The sequence below is a fragment of the Pongo abelii genome, chromosome 11 (assembly GCF_028885655.2).
Source record: "Pongo abelii isolate AG06213 chromosome 11, NHGRI_mPonAbe1-v2.0_pri, whole genome shotgun sequence".
Classification (NCBI taxonomy): Eukaryota; Metazoa; Chordata; class Mammalia; order Primates; family Hominidae; genus Pongo; species Pongo abelii.
Window position 1 is genome coordinate 42,672,971 of NC_071996.2, and position 18,832 is coordinate 42,691,802.

Genomic DNA, 18,832 nt, shown 5'->3' on the forward strand with positions numbered 1-18,832 from the left:
GCCTACAAGGGTAGCACAATCTGAAAGAGCATTAGTTGACCTTAGGAAAGAAGGGGAGGCTCCATACCTTATGTTTCCGGGCTCTAAATCAGTCTAGTTTTGACAGTTTCCTTAGCTCAGACACTAAGAATAAGGTTTTCGGACTGCCTAGATTCATAGCCAATGAGTGTCAAGTACTGGTTGTGGGACCATGGGGAAATATGTGTTTGTATCCCTGTCTATAAAATCAACATAATAATACTACCTACCTCATGGAGTTGTTCGGGAGAATCATGTAGAATAAATTAGATAACACATGTGAAGCATTTCTAACTGTACCAGTCACATAGAAAGCACAGTTATATTTTAGCTCTGATTATTATTATTGTTATTGTTATTATTATTTATTGAGTGAGATTCACCTTTTTTAGGTAGGACTTATTCTGTGGTTATGTCTACCAAGGTACTTAACAGTTTAAGCAAATCATTCTGAAACTTTTATTAAATTTTATGTTTTATCTCCATTATTTATTTAAGATAAAATTAAATTTGAATTTACTTTTATGGTAGTGATGGGCTAGAGCTGAAATTCTCCATCAACTTTACTCTCAGGGTCTAACATTTTTAGACTTTGAAGAATGAGTCTTCCCCCTTTAGCTTCTAAATATGCTCAATTCTATCTTTCCAAAGGAAAGAACACATACTACAACAGCAAACAAACCAAAAAGCAAATCTAATATCTTCCGAGTCTATCTATTTGTACAAATTTTAATTTTGGTAAATCCTTGAGTTTCTTCAAAGGACAATTATACTCTCTGCTCCCAATTTGATGAATATGTGACAGAGTAAAATATTCAATCATAAAAATCACATTCCAATCCTTCACTGAAGGTACAGCTTTTTTTAATATAAAAAATAATGTATCTTAATATATTATTTTATTTGTGCTCTCGGAAAACAGGCCAGAACCCTCAGTATGAATGTATTCCTCATATAAACTGATTTTAATTCTTTGGTGGTAAGAAAGGTTTAAGAATAATGTGTAGTGTTGCTTTTATATATATATATATATATATACACACACACATATATGTATATGTATTTTCTGTAGTTTATAAATATTCTGTACTTTATATAAAGTACAGAAAAAATCAAAGTGCATTAGAATATGTATACTAATATATGAATATATATGCAATAGTGTGCATGTATATGTGTGTGTATATATACACATATACATATATATACATATATACATATATATATACACACACACTATTTCAAAACTCACCTCTAATCACTTCCTCACTGAATCCATTAATTACTTCTCAATCATTATCTTCTTCTTCAAATTTTCTCTTTGATTACACAATGTTGACTAATATCTCTACCTGGAAGATCTTTCTCCAGTGGCTTCTCAAACACTAGCTTTATTGATTTCTGTTTTTTTTTTTTTTTTTTTTTTCTGACTGCCTTTTTGTACAATTGTCTTTATGTTTTCTCTTTCTGTCTCTCAAAAAGTGTTCTTCCAAACTTCTTTCTGGTGATATTACCCAATTTTATGGCTTAAATATTTATCTTTCTGTGTAAATGCCTCTGTTTCAATTTTCTGATTCTGGGCTCATTCTTCTTGCTAAACTTCAGACCTTTAATTTTACTCCTTGTATGTTTCCATGTTGATGTCTCTGGACAGTTGGTAAGTTCATCGATTCCTCCCACTCCCTAAAAGAGTAAACTTTGTCCTCCATGGCATACATACTTTCACTAGACCACAGCTGCTTTTAGTGTTAGGTCTACTTCATGTTCAAGTTGCACTCAGTTAGCAAAGTGCTTTGCTAGATAATTACTATGATGGTTCATTTTATGTGTCAACTAGCCTGGGCAAAGGGATGCCAAAGTAGCTGGTAAAATATTACTTCTGAGTGTGTCTGTAGATGTGGTTGTGGAGGAGATTGGCATTGGAATCAGCAGACCAAATAAGAAAGATATTTTCCTCACCAGTGTGGGTGGGCATCATCAAATTCATTGAAGGCCCAAATAGAATAAAGGTGGAGGAAAGGTGAATTCTCTTTCTTGATCTGGGACGTCCATCTTCTCCTGGCTGAGGACATCAGAGCTCCTGGTTCTTGAGCCTTCAGACTCAAAGACTTACACCAGAATTGCTTCCTCCTCCCACCCAGTTGCTCAGGTCATTGGCCTTAGACTGGGAGTTACACAATTGGCTCCCTTAGTTCTCAGATTTTTAGACTTGGACTGAATCACATGACTGCCTTTGCTGGTCCTTGAGTGTGCAGACAGTATACCATTGAACTAACTCCTCAGGCTCCACAAGCATATGTGCCAATTCCCATTATAAATCCCCTTCATATATATATGGACATACACACATATATATCATATTGGTTCTTTTTCTTTGGATGATACAAATATATATGCATAAAATGAATGGAGATTAGTTCTGTTTATTTGTACTGTTTTGCTTCATAGATAGAAATTCTTTACATATATCTTCTAAAATGTTACAGCAATTGGTCATACCACAAAGTCATAAAAATAAACTCTTATTTATTTAATTTATTTGAGATGGGGTCTCGCTCTGTTGCCCAGGCTGGAGTGCAGTGGCACAGTCTTGGCTCACTGCACCCTCTGCCTCCCAGGTTCAAGCAATTCTCCTGCCTCAGCCTCCCGAGTAGCTGGAACTACAGGCACCTGCCACCATGCCCGGCTATTTTTTTGTATTTTTAGTAGAGGTGGGGTTTCATTATGTTGGCCAGGCTGGTCTCAAATTCCTGACATCGTGATCCTCCTACCTCAGCCTCCCAAAGTGCTGAGATTACAGGTGTGAGCCACCACACCTAGCCCATAATAATAAACTCTTACAATTTAACTTGATAACAAATAATAGCTAATGTCAAATATGGTGAAGATGTAATTAAAATCACTAATCATATATAAAAATAATAAATATTTTTTAATAAAAAATCTTTTTTTATTATACTTTAAATTCTAGGGTACATGTGCACAACATGCAGGTTTGTTACATATGTATACACGTGCCGTGTTGGTGTGCTGCACCCATTAACTCATCATTTACATGAGGTATATCTCCTAATGCTATCCCTCCCCACTCCTCCCACCCCACGACAGGCCCCAATGTGTGATGTTCCCCTTCCTGTGTCCAAGTGTTCTCATTATTCAATTCCCACCTATGAGTGAGAACATGTGGTGTTTGGTTTTTTATTCTTGCAATAGTTTGCTGAGAATGATGGTTTCCGGCTTCATCCATATCCCTACAAAGGACATGAACTCATCCTTTTTTATGGCTGCGTAGTATTCCATGGTATATATGTGCCACATTTTCTTAATCCAGTCTATCACTGATGGACATTTGGGTTGGTTCCAAGTCTTTGCTATTGTGAATAGTGCCACAATAAACATATGTGTGCATGTGTCTTTATAGCAGCATGATTTATAGTCCTTTGGGTATATACCCAGTAATGGGATGGCTGGGTCAAATGGTATTTCTAGTTCTAGATCCTTGAGGAATTGCCACACTGTCTTCCACAATGGTTGTTCGTGGGACTGTAAACTGGTTCAGTGTAAAAGTGTTCCTATCTCTCCACATCCTCTCCAGCACCTGTTGTTTCCTGACATTTTAATGATTGCCATTCTAACTGGTGTGAGATGATATCTCATTGTGGTTTTGATTCGCATTTCTCTGATGGCCAGTAATGAGCATTTTTTCATATGTCTGTTGGCTGCATAAATGTCTTCTTTTGAGAAATGTCTGTTCATATCCTTTGCCCACTTGTTGATGGGGTTCTTTTTTTCTTGTAAATTTGTTTGAGTTCTTTGTAGATTCTGGATATTAGCCCCTTGTCAGATGAGTAGATTGCAAAAATTTTCTCCCATTCTGTAGGTTGCCTGTTCACTTTGATAGTAGTTTCTTTTGCTGTGCAGAAGCTCTTTAGTTTAATTAGATCCCGTTTGTTAATTTTGGCTTTTGTTGCCATTGCTTTTGGTGTTTTAGACATGAATTCCTTGACCATGCCTATGTCCTGAATGGTATTATAGCCTAGGTTTTCTTCTAGGGTTTTTATGGTTTTAGGTCTAACATTTAAGTCTTTAATCCATCTTGAATTAATTTTTGTATAAGGTGTAAAGAAGTGATCCAGTTTCTGCTTTCAACATATGGCTAGCCAGTTTTCCCAGCACCATTTATTAAATAGGGAATCCTTTCCCTATTTCTTGTTTTTGTCAGGTTTGTCAAAGATCAGATGGTTGTAGATGTGTGGTATTATTTCTGAGGGTTCTGTTCTGTTCCATTGGTCTATATCTCTGTTTTGTTATCTGTATCATGCTGTTTTGGTTACTGTAGCCTCGTAGTATAGTTTGAAGTCAAGTAGCATGATGCCTCCAGCTTTGTTCTTTTGGCTTAGGATTATCTGGCAATGCAGGCTCTTTTTTGGTTCCATATGAACTTTAAAGTAGTTTTTTCCAATTCTGTGAAGAAAGTCATCAGTAGCTTGATGGGGATGGCATTAAATCTATAAATTACCTTGGGCAGTATGGCCATTTTCATGATATTGATTCTTCCTATCCATGAGCATGGAAATTTCTTCCATTTGTTTGTGTCCTCTTTTATTTCGTTGAGCAGTGGTTTGTATTTCTCCTTGAAGAGGTTCTTCACATCCCTTGTAAGTTGGATTCCTAGGTATTTTATTCTCTTTGAAGCAATTGTGAATGGTAGTTCACTCATGATTTGGCTCTCTGTTTGTCTGTTATTGGTGTATAAGAATGCTTGTGATTTTTGCACATCGATTTTGTATCCTGAGACTTTGCTGAAGTTGCTTATTTGCTTAAGGAGATTTTGGGCTGAGACGATGGGGTTTTCTAAATATACAATCATGTCACCTACAAACAGGGACAATTTGACTTCCTCCTTTCCTAATTGAATACCCTTTATTTCTTTCTCCTGCCTGATTGCCCTGGCCAGAGCTTCCAACACTATGTTGAATAGGAGTGGTGAGAGAGGGCATCCCTGTCTTGTGCCAGTTTTCAAAGGGAATGCTTCTAGTTTTTGCCCATTCAGTATGATATTGGCTGTGTGTTTGTCATAAATAGCTCTTATTATTTTGAGATACATCCAATCAATACCTAATTTATTGAGAGTTTTTAGCATGAAGGGCTGTTGAATTTCGTCAAAGGCCTTTTCTGCATCTATTGAGATAACCATGTGGTTTTTGTCTTTGGTTCTGTTTATGTGCTGGATTACATTCATTGATTTTCATATGTTGAATCACCCTTGCATCCCAGAGATGAAGCCCACTTGATCATGGTGGATAAGCTTTTTGATGTGCTGCTGGGTTCGGTTTGCCAGTATTTTATTCAGGATTTTTGCATCGATATTCATCAGGGATATTGGTCTATAATTCTCTTTTTTTGTGTGTGTCTCTGCCAGGCTTTGGTATCAGGATGATGCTGGCCTCATAAAATGAGTTAGGGAGGATTCCTTCTTTTTCTATTGATTGGAACAGTTTCAGAAGGAATGGTACCAGCTCCTCCTTGTACTTCTGATAGAATTCGGCTGTGAATCTGTCTGGTCCTGTACTTTTTTTGGTTGGTAGGCTATTAATGATTGCCTCAATTTCAGAGCCTGTTATTGGTCTATTCAGGGATTCAACTTCTTCCTGGTTTAGTCTTGGGAGGGTGTATGTGTCCAGGAATTTATCCATTTCCTCTAGATTTTCTAGTTTATTTGCATAGAGGTGTTTATAGTATTCTCTGATGGTTGGTTGTATTTCTGTGGGATCGGTGGTGATATCCAGCTTATCATTTTTTATTGCGTCTATTTGATTCTTCTTTTTTTCTTTATTAGTCTTGCTAGCAGTCTATCAATCAATTTTGTTGATCTTTTCAAAAAACCAGCTCCTGGATTCATTGATTTTTTTGAAGGGTTTTTTGTGCCTCTAACTCCTTCAGTTCTGCTCTGATCTTAGTTATTTCTTGCCTTCTGCTAGCTTTTGAATGTGTTTGCTCTTGCTTCTCTAGTTCTTTTAATTGTGATGTTAGGGTGTCAATTTTAGATCTTTCCTGCTTTCTCTTGTGGGCATTTAGTGCTATAAATTTTCCTCTACACGCTGCTTTAAATGCATCCCAGAGATTCTGGTATGTTGTGTCTTTGTTCTCACTGGTTTCAAAGAACATCTTTATTTCTGCCTTCATTTCGTTATGTACCTAGTAGTCATTCAGGAGCAATAATAAATATTATTATTTTATTTAAACATTGTATTTCTCATAAGAAAAATGGAAATGTCTTGGAATCTCATAGAGTTCTTTAAATTTCGCTTATATCACATGTCCCTTACATAGCAAAATCTGTCTCAGTAAAAATGGCTGAATATAAAATATTTCATCACTAATATTTAAAGGAACAATATCAATTTGATGCAGTGTTAAATAATTTGTTTTTGGTATTAGGGAGACCTGGGAATAAAATCACGTTCGATATTTAAATTGTGTAACTTTAGAAAACATAGATTTCCTCTCTACATCACATTCTGTAAACAGCAATAGCAAAACCTATCGTGTACCGTTAAAACACATGGCACAATGCCTGCCACACAGCCAGTCCACAGTAACTGGAAGTTTTACTCTTAGTAGTAATATTGGCATTATTACTACTATTAATATTATTATTAAACAAATTATCTATGCTTAGTCTATTATTTAAACTTGACTGAGTATATACCCTTGCTAAGAAGCTTCAAATCCTATTGCTCACTTTTTTCTTGATTTTATACTTTTGGACATAAGATGCCCATAAGTCAATTCATATATATCAGTTGAAATAATATATTTTTAAGTACATAACAATAGAATATTTTCTATTATATGAATAAATAACTGCATGGATGTTATAAAGATTTATCATTAGTTCCCATCAAAGGAGCATTAAATTTATACAATTTGGTTACATTGCACCTCTAGTAAGTGGACCTATTTAACTATATGTCACCTTTAGTAATATAGTCATAGTCAGCTGTTTCTTTGATATGGGCAGATAGTGCTGATTTTCAGTGATAATAAGTAATGTATTAGAGCACTTAATTTGGAATGATCAAGGTTCTCAGAATCTGGTCTTAATACTTAACCACGCTAGATCACACCTGAAAAATGCTGCAATGTAAACATCATAGGGTAATAACAAGTAACATATCTAAAGACTTTAGCAGAATTCTTATTCATTGAGCATTCACAATATAGCAATTGCTACATTAAAGATAATAATTTCCAAAATAGTATACTATGCTCAATATAGAAATTACTACCTATTTGCTAGTAATTTTGGAGTAAAATTTGTTGGGATACTTTTTGTCAAGTAATATATCAATCACTATTGACACCCATTTTCTCAAAAGCAACATACTTTCATTTGAATATTGTAGAGGTATATGATGTTGATATTTTTCAATAACTTACTGCAAACCTGGTGAGTGTCTTTCTTTAAAAGCTAGATTTATTTGATAAACTGTTCTTAAGCTGATTATGAAAACACTATTTATTGATATAATTTAATGAATATTTAATGTCAAAGTATGTAAAAAACCCTCTCTAATATTGGACAGATACGTTATGATTTATTTTCTTCTATCTACACGATGCTTGAACAAGTATGGCTGATTGCCACAAAGGAATGCTAGCAAAAGTAATTCCTTCTGAGCTTTCTGTGACATAGTGACTGATTATTATTTCTGTGCAGTAGATACATGCTACTGAGCATTATTAGTCTGCTCTCTTTTTAAGTCAATTTTTAATTCATACTCATTTGTCTACGTGAACCATGACGCTTACCCCCATTTAGCTTGGTCCTGGTTGAGTCAGTCTGGTGCTTTCAAATTTTTGTCTTTGAGTATGATGTTTTATACCTAACTAGTTTTATGTATATACATGATTTTTTAGTTCAGTTGGTCTAATAAAAACATTGAGTGTAAGGAATAGCAGTATTTAAGTGACACTTAAACTGCAGAGCATACTTATAAATGTTTATATTTAATGCCCTTCTATGAAAATACTATCAAAATATGACATAATACTTACTCAAAACATTTTTACTGTTTGGACAGTAGCCACATTCCTGTCCCTTTATATAGCACAGACATCATAAACTGAGACAAAGTACCACCGTGTCATCCAGTTAGTTACAGGATTGCAATAGAAAAGCCTACCTCCTGACCTCTTGTCCCCAAGACTACTGTCCTTTGTGAATCTGTCTTGACTTCAGACTTTGATTCAAGTAATAAAAGTTCTGAATGCTTTAAAAAAATGCTAGTCTTTTCAATAAGGAGATTTGACATTCTACTTTTCTACTTAATGTAATGTTTTCCTGGATTTAAAGTGAGTGTCCACTTATAAATAATTTTAGCAAGTTGACTGTAGCTGTCAGGTTTTCTTAAGCATAAAAAAGATTACACAGAACTATTCAGCAAAGCCTGACAAAGGAAAAGAAGAATTGTGGGCTTTATATAGCTCCCTCCCAGGTACTTCTTAATATATTCTGATATGCTTCAAATTATAGGTCACAATTTATTTATACTTCTAGAAGGTTTATTTTCAGCCAGCATTGTGCAAATAAGATTGAAGCATTTTTGTCTTTTCTGTGAATATACGTAAGCTAACTTAAGCCTTCTAACATTAGCCCAGAGAGCCGTAAGACTGAATAATTTAGTATTGCTCTCACCATATGGTCCAAACGAATCACTAACTGTGACTCATGAAGCCAGCAGGAAAATTAGATAGACTCTTTCTTTTATTCTCTCACAGGTATCTTATGAAGATTCAAAGGGAGAGAACAGTGTCTGGCACTTAGTAAACAACCAGTAAAAATAATTATCATGATCCTGACAATATTTTAATTTCTAATAATAGTTTCTAATAATAATGTTGCTATTTTAATTTTCAATAAAAATTAAAACAATAATGCATGTTAATTGTGGTGTATCTGGAAAATACAAAAGTATAAAGAAAGATCTATTTCTTTATACAGATATTTTATGTATACATAATTTCCCTACTAGGCTCATATTATACAGCAGTTGTATATCCTGTTCTTTCTGAATTTGTTTTATCTCCAATTTTGTAATACTACAAATAACACAATCAAATGTTCTCACTTCTAAATTTTGTTCTTTTTTATTACTATGTAATCCTTGGGACATATTTCAAAAAGTGTTAATATTTAGTCAAAGGGCATTGATAACTTTTTAAACTCTTGCTGAGTGTTTCAAAATTGCTTGCTGCAAAGTTTGCATCATGAACATTTTCTTCTGGTAGTGATTTGTAAATGCTGGTTTCATCCATGTCTGACTGGGCTCCTCCTCCGCTTTCTGCTCCCCAAACTCCTGCATATATATGAGACTTGACTTATCTTTTGCCACTTTCTTATTATGCTTTCTGTGTTTTTTCTACTTGCTTTGTTAGAGTTATAATTTCCTATATCACATACTTGTTAAATTATATTCTGTATTTTGTGTTTTTTCTCTATTTTGTGTTTTCAATTTTGACATCATTAATTAACATCATTAATTATTTACCTGAAAATGATCATACCGTCTAACCCAATCTACAGATTCAATGCAATTTCTATCAAAATACCAACGCCATTTTCCCCAGAATTAGAAAAAGCAATCCTAAAATTCATATGGAACCAAAAAAAAGGCCTGAATAGCCAAAGTAATTATAAGCAAAAAGAAACAGGAGGCATTACATTACCTGACTTCAAATTATACCACAAGGCTATAGTAACCAAAAGAGCATGGTTCTGGTATAAAAATAGATACATGGATCAATGGAACAGAATAGAGAACCCAGGAATAAAGCTACATGCTTACGGCCAACTGATCTTTGACAAAATTAACAGAAATATACAATGTGGAAAGGACACCCTATTCAATAAATGGTCCTGGGAAAATTGGATTGCCACATGCAGAAGAATGAAACTGGAGCCCTAACTCTCACTATATGCAAAAACAAACTCAAGATGAATTTAAAATTTAAATGCAAGAACTGAAACAAAATTTAAATGCAAGAACTGAAACTATAAAAAATGCTAGAAGAAAACCTAGGAAAAACTTTCCTGGACACTGGCCTAGGCAAAAAATTTATAACTAAAACTTCAAAAGCAAATGCATCATAAACAAAAGTAGAACAAAAGTAGATAAATGGGACTTAATTAGACTAAAACAATTCTGCATAGCAAAATAAATAATCAACAGACTGAACAGACAACCAGAACAATGGGAGAAATTATTTGCAAATTATGCATCCGACAAAGGGCTAATATCCAGAATCTAAAAGGAACACAAACAATTCAGCTATAACAAAAAAAACCCCAAATAATCCTATTAAAAAGTGGTTAAAGAACATGAACAGACACTTTTCAAAAGAAAACATACAAAAGGCCCACAAGTATATAAAAAAAGGTCAAAATAAATAATCACAAGAGAAATATAAATAAAAATCACAATGAAATACCATCTTACATCAGTTAGAATGGCTACTATTAAAAAGCCAAAAATAACAAATGGCAAGGTTGTAGAGCCAAGGGAACACTATACGCTGTTGGTGGGAATGTAAATTAGTATAGCCTCTATGGAAAACAGTATGGAGATTTCTCAAATAGCTAAAAATAAAACTACCATTTGATACAGCAATCCCACTACTGAGTATATTCACCTAATGGGAAAAAAATCATTATATCAAAAAGATACTGCACATGTATGTTTATAACAGCAATATTAACAATAGGAAAAATATGGAATCAACCTACGTCTTCAACGAATGACTGGATAAAGAAAATGTGGCATATACACACACACCCCCACCATGGGATACTACTTAGTCATAGAAAAGAATAAAATCATGTTTTTTTTTTTGTAGTAACATGGATGAAACTGAAGGCCATTATCTTGAGCAAAACATCTCAAAGTCTATTACCACATGTTCTTACTTATAAATAGGAGCTAAATCATCTGTACACTTAGACATGTTGTGGAATAATAGACATTGGAGAAGCGGAAGGGTGGGAGAAGCGTAAAGGATAAGAAATTACTTAATGGGTAAAATGTACACTATTCAGCTAATGGTTACACTAACAGTCCAGACTTCACCACTACACAATATATCCATGTAACAAAACTGCACTTGTATTCCCTAAATTTACACAAATAAAAAACACAGCCCAAAAAAGGCAAGTAGAACCAAATACCCAGTTTTCAGCATTCCCTAAATATAATTAATACCTATGTTAAGGGAGCTAGGATGCAAAGATTGATTTAAATGTCTTCATTTAAATGAGAAGTGAAAGAAAAGCAAAGATGGGCAGTTTAAATGTATGTTCACTCTTTAAGATGTCAGTTAGGTGACTCTGTATTTTATGCCCCACGTACATATGTGACTTGAGATCCTTTACTACAAATGTTTTGTCCTTAGTTTCATAATGTTCCAAAGTTATCCAAAAATTCTGGTTTAACTTGACTTTGAGCAATTCTACCATCTGATTTGCGGACAGTTACCAAGATAGAAAACCCTTGAATGAATGAGAAGGAATGCTCTCTCCGTCTATTTGCTGTCAGGGTATTTCCCATTGCAGAGAGGACTCTCATTTTATTTTCTTCCACAACAGGGGCCCCTTTCATCCTCTTGCTTTATTTCCGGGGGGGGAAAGAAACATCCTTCACTGCCAAAGTCCTCAGATGTGGTGGCAGAGAGAGCTACAATGACAGCTTCTGCCTTCTTGTTGTGGTATTCACTTAAAATATTCAATTAATGTGTTGCCCACCATATCCCAAATTGCACTTTCACCTCTTAACCTAGCTAGCTGTGCTTTTGCATATTTTCAAACTCCCAAAGTAAAATCTGCTTCCCCTCAGCATAACTCCAAACTTTAGGAGTAGAAGAAAGTAATTGGGAATGTTGTCTCAAAAGTACAAACCCTCTAGTTCCATTCCTCTAAATCAACTGGGTAGGAAAGCTTGACTCACTTTGATATAAACATTAAAAGACTAAATAACACACCTATAGCAGTAAAAAAATACCAAACAACATGAATATGCCATAGAGAATAAATGTTCATAAAAGTAAAGATTAAGTGTAAATATAGCTGTTAATAGCATAAATGTCTTAATGATATCTATGATGCATAAAAACATTCAAAAATTTCTTAATGATATCTATGATGCATAAAAACATTCAAAAATTTTCTCTATTTTCAATAATAAATGCTTAATACTATACTATGATTTCAATTATTTTGTCAAAAGCAAATTTTATCTTAAATCTATCCTCCTATGAGCAGGTCATAAAAATGAACTACATGGATCCTTATTGATATAATCAATATCAAAACATTTCATTTTTAGTATCTTTTTATATGAATATAGCTCATACATTTTATTTTTAGTGTTCATTATTACAAACAGTAACCTTAAGGAATGAGAAAAACTTATTCCTACATGTAAAATTTTAATTATGCCTCACAGATGTGTACTTTTAATTAACTAGTGACATTTCTTTTGTTCAATTATTATTGTTCTATACAACTGTCATAAACTTATAAATTATAATTAAGCCTGCCCCAAACCCTAGTTATATAGTGTCCACATAGGAATTTGCCAAAAGGCTTAACTGTAAGTAAACCAACAATGAATAAATCCATGAATTGCTCACTGGGATTTGTTTAACAAATTAACATTTGTGTGGAGATAATGAGGTTCTACAGTCTATAATATCGAACAATGTTTTTGTAAAACCACATTTTAAAAGTGAAAAATGCTTTTTAAGTGACTTAATTATGTATCATATAATTATTAATTAAAGTGACTTAATTACATATCATATAATAATTATTAGATGCTATAAAATAAACTACATGTATGTACCTCATATTGAATCCATATGAGAACTTATTTATATTATTAATTTAAAAAATATTTTTCCTGAACATATTATTTATGTAAATCAGGATATAATTGTGTGCACAGATAAAGTTGAACTACAGATTTTGAGCATGCACTAAAGTTTAGACAAATGATTTGAACAAAACATTAAAAGTTGTGCTGTATCTGTATACAACTCAGGATGTATCAACAAGACAGCAAATTCAATGTTTTGTAGAGATTTATCCCTGCAGATCCATTGCAGGTTCAATACGCAGCAATAGTTTGGAATTTCAAATTGTTTACTTGGCCTAAATATTTCTAAATATAAATATAGATAAATTATCCAGCTATAACAACACCATGGTTTTCATTATCTCAATGAGAAAATTAAGTTATCAATTAAATAATAAAATTTCCAAACAATTTTTTATGAGAAAAACTTTTTCCCTAAAGGCGATATTATGTGTGTTACTAAAATACACACACGTATTCCTTGAACCTGAATTCTTATTTGTATATTCAATAAAGGACCCAGTACTACAATTTTTCCTGTAGTAACAGAATATACTTTATGAACTAGCCTCCCTTAACAGAACCTTAACAGAATAAAAATATGTGGTAAGACTCCTGGTGCCTTTTATATTTCAATCTAATCAACTCCTGATTTTTTCAGAATGCTATTAAGTAGTTAGAATAATTTCATTATGAATTAATAAGAAAATATTTATAGACATAAAATTATCTAACTTTTCCTATTAGAGTGCATTTCAGAAACAGCTTGATTTTTCAGATCCACACTGAAAATTCTTCATATAACTCTTTCAGTTAGCACTACATTAAATACTTCAAAACATAGCATAAACAATAGAAGCAGTGAGAACTCCCACTAAGATAGAAATTAACCATGTAGGGGAATGTGAAAATAATATAGAATTTTCCATTTGACTAAATTTGCATTTATGATAGTAAAATTAAATGCTCATAGATTGCACTATAATAGTTGCATAATATCCCTTGCACTGAATATTGGAATTTACAAATTAGATTTTTATTATGCATTGGGGTTATTTTTTCCTCATGGAACATATGTTAAATTTAATACAAGTCAGTAGAAGAATATGTTTCTATGTTCATTTATGTGCTGTACAGAACACTTTCTGCAAACATGGCTATTGCATAAATTAATAATAATCTCAAATATATCCTAAGATGTAGAAACCTTGTATTTCCAAAGCATGTTATATGATACAGTGTGATGCAAAAGAATAGTTACAATTTTAGATGGGAATCAGGATGCTATCAGATTCTCTGTTACAGTTTATTTACATTTAAAATAATCCTAATTTTCAATAACAATTGATTTTTAGCATTAGGAAAACTATTTGTGCAACAACAACAAAACATAAACTTTGGGGTCAAACATAGTAAGCTTGGAAAATTGGCTCTACTAATCATTCTGAGGCAGGGGCAAATTATCTATAAACACTGAGCCTGTCACATGGTGCATACTCAACCCAGAGTAATGACCATTAGTATTGTTAAATTTTTGGCTTGAACATTTATATACTGAATTTAGAACAAATGCCATTGATTTAATTTTATGTTATTATATTGTGTTAGTCTATTGTTTATTAAGATATTAGGAAGTATATTTGTAACATTAAGCATTTTTGATTCATATATAAGGAAAAGTGAAAAAGATTTGAAATACAATGACAATGAAATATTTACCTAGAACTGATGGTACGCAAGTTCCTCCATTCTGGCAGTAGTTGCTACAGTGGTTGACTTCACATCTTTCTCCTGAATAACTAGGCCAACAGTGACATCGTAAATCACCTTTCTCATTTAAAATGCATCTTCCTCCATTTTCACAAGTTAACTTACATGAATCATCTGTTTATGAGAAGAAATGTACAAATTAGCATGTTTTCAGGGAGTAATTTAATAAAATAATTCAAATAGATACAATATTTAAATACTAGGATCTTTTGTTTCCATAAAATAATTACCCCAGGTACAAAAGAAGAAAAAATTAAATGCTATCTGAAAACAGATAGATTCTAGTTGTTGAATGGTAAATATACATGTTAATGTGTATTCTTCTTTAAATTTAAAGCATTATTAACCTTTTCTTGTATTCATAAAATATTGAATAGTAAAACTAACTGAAACTTTCTAAAAGTAATATATTTTCATCTTCTTTCTTTTTTATTTTACTGAGACAGGGTCTTGCTCTGTCACCCAGACTGGTGGGCAGTGGCATGATCACAGCTCACTGCAGCCTCAACTTCCTGGGCTCCAGTGATCCTCCCACCTCCACTTTCCAAGTAGCTGGGACTATATTGTGCACCACCACATATGGCCAATTTTTAAATTTTTTGTAGAGACAGGTTCTCACTGTGTTGCCTAGGCTTCTAAAAGTATTATATTTTCCAACCAAGAAATCTTCCTTATACTATGGACAAACATAGCTTATTTTTAGGAGTAGTTGCTATTAAAAAAGAAAACTTTAAATTTGTAAGATACATTTATAGCATATGCACACACACACACACACACACTGTTTGTTCTATAGTGTATGCATGTGTGAATATACATAGTATAGAGAAATGTTCACATGAAGAGAGACTCTTTGATGTTGGTCCTTATTAACCATATATAAATGTCCCAAACTAAAAGTCATTGAGATTTGGTACAAGTTGGTGATAGAACAGCGTCAGAAACATTTCCGTATGTAAACATTTATCCCAAATGATTCTGTAGAGTTTACCTACTTAATAACATTTTGACTCAGCATAAAAAAGGTTGGACATTCCTTGGGGTAGCAAAATTATTTTTAACAATATGGCAAGTATGACTTATGATAAAGATAGGTTTGGAATCATTTTCGAGGTTATTTTGCTATGCATATTGACATGGCCTTCTCCATTAGAAATGTTGCTTTGCTTTGAGCAACATACAGTATTCAATGGAACAAAACTGATGGAGAAAGTTGTAATAAGCATTCTGTTCTAGAATATGCCCTTTACTATAGTAATGCCCATTTTATAGTTAAAGTAGGTAAAATCAAAACAATTTATGATCCTTATTCAAGATGCACTGGCACATACATGACAGAAGCTTCAATATATCACTGCAATGATTTCAAGAGCATCTTTAAGCACCTCAGTGGCTTCAAATGACACAATGATTCAAGTATCATGTCCACTGTCATAAATAGAAACTGTCAGCAGTGCCATACAATTCTGAGACTTGCCTCATTGAAGAAAGTTTCTAATACATTGTCATGCAGGCAGGATTCAGCTTGGCATTCCTTAAGTTTGTATTTGTAATATGAATAACTCTCTCATGATGTAATATATTATAAAAAATTACAGTAGTATAATGAGACCCGTGTAGGTCCTGGTTCTGCCGCTTACTAGGCATACAAGTTACCTGATTTGAGCCTCAGTTACTTCACTTTAAAATGTCCTTAATGACAAATATACAAGTTAACTCAGGTTTGTATGAATAGTAAATAAGAAATGGGAAAAAATATAAAATTGTAACACTTTGTAAATATTAAGTACATAAGTGTTAAGTATGTACCATACACACATATACACAAATGAAAATTTGACTTCCAGCCCTTATCAACTGTATCTAGGAGAAAGATGAAGTGCTGACAGTTGGGTCTCCAAAATGTACAGTGAAATTTCAACAGGCGATTGATATGCTCATTTGTTAAAGTAAACAAGTAGTATTCTTATTCAGCATTATTGACCGAGTGCCCACAAGGTTTACAGAGGATGGAGCTCCAGTGGAATACCATCTAGGCAGACCTATGGGTGAGCACTGGAGGAAATGAATGAAAGTCACTGTGAGTGGACCTGGATTGGAGAGGGTAAAGAAAGGAATTACAATAGATAAGTGATTTTGAAGAAATAAGCAGTAAGAGAAAATCCATGGATTTTAGACTCCACCCCAAAAGTAATGTGGTGTCTTAGAAGGGTAATGTACTGGCAGGGGTTAAAATGGCAGCTTAAAAAAGCAGGGAGACTCTCAGAACTTCGTATACATTATCCAGGATAGGTAAGATGATGACCCAAAATAGAGTAACGTGGGATGAATAAATGTGGATGTGTTCTAAAGGTCATTCAGAGGTAAAAATCACAGCAGTGTTATGTAAAGAACAATGAGGAAAAATTAAGGATGATTCTTCAGTTTCTGACCAGGACAATTAGGTGGGAACACAAGGATGATAGGAAATGGAGGGGTAGTTTTGAGGTGGCATACTAGATTGAAGATACCCATGCAAATATAAGTGGGAATCTCCAGCAAATAATTGAATACAGAGATCAAACTCTCAAGAAATACGCAGAGTAGAAATATGCTTGTTTAATTTAAAATTTACCAAAGCATTTCTAACTCAGTCAACATTATTTGTCCTAATAAAGGTTGTGGATGTGGACAGTGAAGATAAACACTTAAGGCATTAAGATCATATGTAGGATTATTATGGGGTACTCATTTTTACCTGTCAGTTCTATGAAAACCACAAGGATTTTCAAAATCCTTACATGTTAGGGCATGCACATTACTATAACGTGCCTCATTAGGCACCAGAAATTTTAAAGTACAACACTGCCTGATGAAATGGAAGTGGAGTTACGTTCTTGCAAAACTCATAATAATGGTTCTATAATGAAAAAGAAAGCTGCTTTTGTCAATAACTAAATCACCCCCAGAAGCCAACCTCCAGCAATTATAATCAACTATAGGAAAAAGCAGGTGAACACTTCCCCAAGAATGAGTAATATTTGAGTTTCGAATTTCTTACACAAAGATTAAAAATGTTCAGGGTGCTCATCAGTTAACAATAGCAGCCAGAGGTAGGCAAATAATTATAAAGAAATGAAAAGCTTGGCTATAGCAAATGTTAATGTCAGAAAAAAAATAACTAGCATTTATCTTCAGCAATCAATAATTCTGAAATCCACTCATTTATGTTCCAACTAAAATGGTCCAAACTGTTTATTTTTCAAGACCTATATGGGTAAAGGCTAATTTGAGTGTTATTATCACTTTGATTAAATGTAAGATTTTCTCTTAAATTACGAGAATGGGCTTTGAGGTTTCTGAAATCATGCCTTTTAAGCAGGGTTGAAAGAGCAAAACACGTCTCCAAAAAACGTTTTAGATCATGGATAAGTGTGTATGTAGATAAGCAAGATTCCTTCTTTCAAGCATAAAATGATACAATTTGGTGACTTAATGCAGCAAAAAACTTGTTTCATTTTCTTACCTACTTCAAAGTGACATATTGATTTTAAAGGGCTATGTGTCTACTTTTTGCAAGGTATTGTGCTAGCCATTCTATGCACGTTATTGCTACAATTTCCAGTAACTCTGGAAATGGGTACTCTGGTTGACACAGAGATACTGGGATGTATTGTGTGACGATTAACAGAGTGGACCACCTACATTCACCCTGGGGTGCCATCATTTACTAAGTAATATTAGACAATCAAATGAGCTTCTAATGCTTCCATTTTATCTGTAAAATAGGAGAAATTACTAGATAATAAAATCTGAAGATTAAATAAATTCATATATAATATGTCTACAAACATACATAGAATTATGCTTTCCTCATAGGTTTTCAAAATATTTAGTATTATTACTACTGTCAGTGATAGTAATATTAGTAGTATTTATTGTTAATTCAATGTTATATAGAATAAACTGACACCAAAGGAGGCAGGTATAGAGTCCAAGCACAACAAAGTTATTTAAGTGGTAGACTTTAGCCTAATCTAAAGCTTCATCTCAGCCCTGTACTAGGTCATATCCTTGCAGGGTATTCATAGAGTTTAGTTTGTTGGACACATAATTTGGACCAAACAAAGAGGAAAGGAGGAGGATTATGTAGA

The 18,832-nt window shown here is 33.4% G+C and overlaps 1 protein-coding gene across 1 annotated transcript in view; it reads right to left on the reverse strand.

Moving 5' to 3' along the window:
* The window catches only part of LRP1B (LDL receptor related protein 1B), a 1,899,171-nt gene that overhangs the window by 69,864 nt on the left and 1,810,475 nt on the right, over positions 1–18,832 (reverse strand). Inside the window, exon 83 of the mRNA XM_024243817.3 lies at positions 14,649–14,813. Within this exon, the coding sequence (XP_024099585.3) occupies positions 14,649–14,813 (165 nt within the window). The remainder of the gene's footprint in view (positions 1–14,648; positions 14,814–18,832) is intronic.